General features: G+C 59.5%; 1 protein-coding gene across 1 annotated transcript in view; it reads right to left on the reverse strand.

Moving 5' to 3' along the window:
• Positions 1-332: 332 nt before the first annotated feature.
• Positions 333-5,900, reverse strand: part of ABCG4 (ATP-binding cassette, sub-family G (WHITE), member 4) — a 7,344-nt gene continuing 1,776 nt past the window's right edge. The window contains 14 exon segments of the mRNA XM_010085119.1: positions 333-558; positions 670-788; positions 943-1,005; positions 1,007-1,126; positions 1,302-1,402; positions 1,961-2,129; positions 2,323-2,421; positions 2,746-2,885; positions 3,191-3,305; positions 3,553-3,676; positions 3,962-4,107; positions 4,292-4,342; positions 4,577-4,709; positions 4,793-4,910. Of these exon segments, the coding sequence (XP_010083421.1) occupies positions 333-558; positions 670-788; positions 943-1,005; positions 1,007-1,126; positions 1,302-1,402; positions 1,961-2,129; positions 2,323-2,421; positions 2,746-2,885; positions 3,191-3,305; positions 3,553-3,676; positions 3,962-4,107; positions 4,292-4,342; positions 4,577-4,709; positions 4,793-4,910 (1,724 nt within the window).

Raw genomic sequence — 5,900 nt, forward strand, 5'->3', positions numbered from 1 at the left:
GACGGTCCCCAGTGTCCCGATGTGTTTGGCGGAGAAGGGCAGTGCCAGGCAGGGGTGACAAGAGGGGATCCAAGCTCTGGGGGGTTCGGCAGTCCTGGGCGAGAGGGTGGCACATGCCAGGGCTGTACAAAACTTTTGCAATGAAGAGTGTGTGGAAAGGTTAAAACAGTTCCGAGATGTCTCAAAACCCTTCTCGACTGAGCCAGGCCTGGCTGGCACCTCCCCATGCCTCCGCCGCGGTCCGTGACCTGCTGGGAGCACTGTGTCCACCGGCAGATCTGTCTCTCACAGCAGGCCAGGCCTGGGAATGGCACCGGGGCCCCACTGCCCCTTTATCTCTCTGACTTGACTTTGTACCTGAGGACCAGGTAAGCCAGGAGCCGCAGGATGATGAAGAAGATGCCCAGGATGAGGAAGTCCAGGTAAAGCTTGGCCTCCTCCACGTCCAGCTCCTGCAGGATCTTGATGGGTTTTTGGAAAGGGCAGAAGTCCTCGAGGCACTCCAGGTCCTCACGCTCCATGGCGTAGATGGTGAGAATGACACCCTCGAAGCCATACCTAGGGCAGAGCACACCACAGGAGTCACCGCGTGCCCCAGGCAGCCCCGTTCTCTCCCCAGCCCATAGGAGCCCAGGGCAGGGAGCTTCTGGCCAGAGCACGGGGTCCCACCTGACATAGGAGACATAGGAGCTCCACTGCAGGTAGGTGGGGATGGTCTTGAAGCTGACGAAGAAGCCCGAGAAGAGCAGGACGGGGATGGCAGTGACGGGTCCCACAAAGGTGGCCACCTGGGGAGCAGAGGCCACTGGGTGTCACGTCTCTGTTCCTGGGGCACTCTCATGCCTGCTTATGGGCAACACTTCCCTCCACCCCTCCTTGTCGTGGGACCCCCTGCAATCCTCCCATCTGCACGTAACAGGCAAAGCCGGGGCCCCATCTGACCTGCGGGGAAGTGGAAGCAGCTCCGATGAGAAGCCCGAGGGACTGGGCCACCAGGGCTGTGGCGGGGGGCAGCAACCCGGGCTGCGGCGTTGGCCAGTGCAGAGAAGAGGAGGAAGCGCGTGGCTTCAGGTGGCTGGCCCGTCATCCAGTACACGATGCTGCAGTAGGCGATGGGACAGATCACCTGGAGAGGGGCGAGTAAAGAGACCTCTTGGTCATCCTCACCCCACAACCCACCCCGGGGAATGGAGGACCACAGGGACCCCCTCAAAGGCCAGCACGGGGTATTGGGGCAATTGGCTGTGCCAAGAAAGGCACATCAGCATCAGGGACACACTTCAGTCCAGCGGAAAGCTCACCTGGAAGGGTACATCTGCCATGGTCTTTGCCAGGTAATAGGCTTTCAGGCTGTACCAGTAGTTCAAGTGCTCTCGCAGAAATACAGACATCTCCTGGGGGACTGCACAGAAACAAGGAGGTAGCAGACAGCAGTGCCCTGCTCCAGCCCCCACTCCCACCTGTCCCGGTGCAGGCAGATGTGATGCTGCCCCAGCACAGCACCAGGGAGCATCCTGCCTGTGCCACTAGCGGGTGCTCAAATCTTCACCGGGGAAAAATGTCAGTGACCGATGTGGGAGCTTTCTGCATGGAAAAGTCAGCTTGGCTGGGGGTTTTTAGGCAAAGTTTTTAAGGAAGTGAAAGAGAGGCGAATCAGCTGAAAATGCAGCCTTACAGAAATTTTCTCAGGAAAAAAATTCCAACATTGTGCTTTGAGCCAGCAAGTACCTTCTAGCCAAATATTAAATAAAAGGCAAAACTGCAATATACCCAAACAGAAGTTTTCCCCTTCTTCTTTGTTTGAATTTTTTCCCTCTCCTCTCTTATTTCCCCTCTTGTCCAATTCATCAGGCTCTGCCATACACCACCCAGCAGACACACTCCCACAGAGCTGGAGCACCCCCTTCTGCCCCAAGGCTTGGGAGCAGCAAACGGGTGCTGGGGGGAAGGAGCTCCTTACAGGTGAGGATGGTGGGCATCAGTGCGGCAAACATGAGGAAGAGCATGGAGAAGAAGAGAAAGCCGGTGTTGTTGAAGACTTTGCCCGCATCGTTGCCAATGTGCAGGTAGAGCAGCCCGATCAGCACCCCGATGCAGATGTGGGACATGAACCGCAGGTGGGTCAGCACCTGCAGGCAGAGAGGGTACAGGGGCTCAGCAAGGCAGGGCCACATCCCATGAGCATCCCAGGGGAGCAGAGGACAGCCTGCCTGCTCCTCAAGAGTGAGCCCCACTCCAGCTTCCCCTGAACTCCTGTCTCTGCCTGCCCGCAGTGACCAACGCCCCATCCCCTCAGCCCTGGCCAGCCTCCCCTGCCCTCACCGTGTCCCTGAGGATGCAGATGAAGGTTCTCTTGAAGAGGATGCAGAACTGGGTTGAAGTGCTGGTGGCAAATGTGTGGCTCTCGATGTGGTCCACATCCTGCAAGACCACAGACAAGTCGAGCATATGGGTCAAGTTCACAACACTGGCTCCCAACCAGGACAGCACCCAAACACTCCCAGGGTGCCCCCTCTGAGCACCCCTGGTGAGAACAGGCACTGCCAGCTGCAAGCACAGAGCTGTTGCTAAAGACAAGCAGAGGCTGGCTGAACACCTCCATGCTCCCCACCACGTCCAAGGGGCTCTAAGCATCACAGAATATCCGTGCACTGTGGAGCAGCGGGGACTGAAGTGTCCCTGGGTGGGCACCCCAGTACCTGCCACTCCCCATCACCACGGGAGGCTCCTCTCATCCCCACTCACCGTCACACAGTGTGCCGGGCACGATGGATCTGCCTTGTCAGGGCTGCTCTTCTTCTCGGCCATGGTGCACATGCCATTCTGGACAGCGCGGAACAGGACGGGGTTGAGGTCCCCGTACTCTCCTGAGGCCACCTCAATAACTGTGGAAGAGGACAGGACCCCTGAGAGGTGCTGATACAGCCCTTGCCATCACTTTGCTTGGCCCTCCCAGACCACGACCCCATGGGGCAGGGGGGTGTGAGGCCAGAACACCCTCCATCCCACGATGCTGCACCACACGGCAGCACTGCCCAGCCAGCACCTACCGGGAAGGGCACGGGCAGCCCTGCTGCCTGGGCAACTCAAGGGAACGCTGGGCAGCCACTAGGGCTTGGGCACTGGGTTTGGACCTTGCCACCCTCTGCTCCTCACCACGGCCCCAGCTGGGTGGGGCAGGGGTACTCACTGAAGTCAGCAGGGTTGTGGTACGTGGGACAGTGGAGGCCAAGACCCTTCAGGTAGGGGATGAGGTTGGTCACGACACCTTTGAAGATGCACTGTCCTTGGCTCAGGATGTACAGCTGGAAGAAAAAGCCAGGATATGGCAGGTGCAGAGCAGCCAAGGGCACTGTTGCCTGCTCCTACCCACCTCCCTGTCCTAGGGTGACACAGGGCACCCTTGCCAGAACCCGACCATCAGGGCTGTGTGCCACACAAGCCCCAGGTCAAATGCCTGCAGCCCACCCCTCCCATGGCCCCTCGCCTGGGTCTTGGGGCCAGAGGGACCCTGCACCCCTGAAGAGTCCTGCGTCCTAGCCCAGCCCGAACCTTGTCAAACATCTCAAAGAGCTTGGCGCTGGGCTGGTGGATGGTGCAGATGATGGTGCGCCCACCCTGAGCCAGGGACCGCATCAGAGAAACCACCTGGAAGCAGGAGGCACTGTCCAGACCGCTGTGGCCAAGCAGGATGGGGTGGAGGAGAAAAAGACAGCAGAGAGAGAAGAGGAGAGTTGAGAGAGGGAAAAGTACACCATAAAGATGCCCCCACTTGCCATTTGGATCCCCAGCCCTGCCGTCCCCCAGCCCACTTGGAGCCCCAGTGAGCACAGTCACATCCCAGCCTCAGGTCTCGCAGCCTTGCTATGCTCCAGAGGGTGCTGGCCACCCTGGTGTCCCCTGGCAGGGGAAGCCCAGCTGGGCAGGCAATGCCGAGGAGCCCCGACCCCTGCAGCCTCACCTTGTGGGCTCATCGAAGAACATGACCGGAGGGTTGTTCACCAGCTCCAGGGCGATGGCCAGGCGCTTGCGCTGGCCCCCCGACAGCGAGATGGTGCGGGTGTAGGAGCACTCCAGCAGCCCCAGGGCTGTCAGGATCTCGTTCACCTGTAAGACAGTCTCATTCATCAGGGGCTCCCATGGACCCTCACCCCATCCTGCCACCTCCCTTCAGACCTCCATGGCTGGGAGCCCCTCGGCATCCCCTGGCCCCCTCAGGGCCCTCCTTTCCTTACTGTCCTTGTCTTGGGGAGAGATGAAGGGGCCTGGACCCACCTTCCTCTGCACTTACCAGCTCCTTCTTCACCTCCTGCTTCTCACTCAGCTTCAGGTTAGCAGAGACCTGCAGGAAGAGGACAGGCAGGGAGACACGACTGTCAGATGTAGGGAGGAGAATCAGCTGCACCGTGGCCCCATCCCTGCCCGGCCGAGGGCTGGGAATGGTGGCTCAGGATGAAGGGAGCAAGAGCAGCAGGATTTTGTTCCCAGAGCCCTTGGAAATGCCTGATGTCAGTGTGGGCTCAGTGCCCGAGGACACAGTCCACAGGATGTGCCATGGTGCTCCCGCATCGCTCACCATCATAGCCTCCAGCACGGTGAGGTGTGGCAGGAGCATGTCATCCTGCATGATGTAGCAAGACATCTTGCGGAAGGTACGCAGGTCCCGCGGCCGGCCATTCACCAGGATCTGGCCCTTCATGCCAGTCTCCCTGCAGGAAAGAGGCGTGGGGGGATGTAGCAACAGACCCCCAGCCCTGAACCCCCAGACCCGCTGGCTTTCCCCCAGCCTCACCTGTAGCCAGCCAGGATGTTCATGAGTGTGGACTTCCCAGCACCTGAGGGCCCCATGATCCCAATGAGCTCCCGCTGGCAGAACTTCCCTGACAGGCATTTGAGGAGAGTCTTGTACCCTGGAGGGAGAGCAGCACAGGTTCAGCTTTCAAAAGCAGCAGCACTCCAGGGACCACAATGTCCCCCCAGCAGCCGGGAGACCTCAGGATCTCCAAGCATCGTGCTGGGACTGCGTATGTCTGGAGACTGTCTCTGTCAGCATCACCAGGGCTACAGCCACAGCAGCTGTCATTTCCAGCCTGATCCCTGACCCTGGTCCTTGGCTGGCCCCACTGCTATCCTGCACTGGAGAGGCACGTGCCCTGGATCACAGCAAAGACCATGGAGATCCCTAGGTCAGAGCACATAGCTGCTGAGGCAGATGACCAGGCTGTGACATTGGTCCTGGGTGCGTTGTCAGATCCCAGTCCCTAGGACCAGTGGAGAGGGCCAATGAGAAGCAGGGTAGCATGGGGCAGGCAGAGTGCCCAAGCCTGCTGGGTGCCAGGCTGTTGCCTTCATTGGCATTCATGCTGTGATACACAGCAGCAGCCACTGCTAATCAGACCTGGAATTATCTCTGCTTTAAATGCAGCTGATTAGCATTTTCTGGCAGAAGGAACACGATGTGTTGGGAGTAAGGAACAGGCACAGCCTCAGGCTCTCAGGAGCTGCCCCCAAAACACAGCCCTAGCAGGAGAGCAATAGTATACAGAGTGCTAGGACCATGCTGAACCATGGACCAGGTGCGAGCATCTCTCTGCTGGAAATATTCCCCCCATGTGCCCTGTGGTGGCAGCTGGTGTTGGGTGAGGGCAACGCATACATCCCCTGCCCACAGGCTGGGGCAAGACCAGCTCACAGTCCTAGTACCACACCAGAGGGGCAGCCCCTCTGGCTTGTCCATCCCCAGGGCAGGGGGTCCAGCAGTGCAAGCTCCCAGTTCCTCCTCTGCACCCCTCAGAGTCAAGTGCCCTTAATCCAGCAGCGTGCCCCGCTGGCAGAGGGTCAGCAGGGGCCAGGAGGGGAGGGCAGGGGGCTGTGAATAACGACCGCAGAGTGAGCATTGC

The sequence above is a fragment of the Pterocles gutturalis genome, unplaced genomic scaffold, assembly GCF_000699245.1.
Source record: "Pterocles gutturalis isolate BGI_N339 unplaced genomic scaffold, ASM69924v1 scaffold35180, whole genome shotgun sequence".
Taxonomy (NCBI): domain Eukaryota; kingdom Metazoa; phylum Chordata; class Aves; order Pterocliformes; family Pteroclidae; genus Pterocles; species Pterocles gutturalis.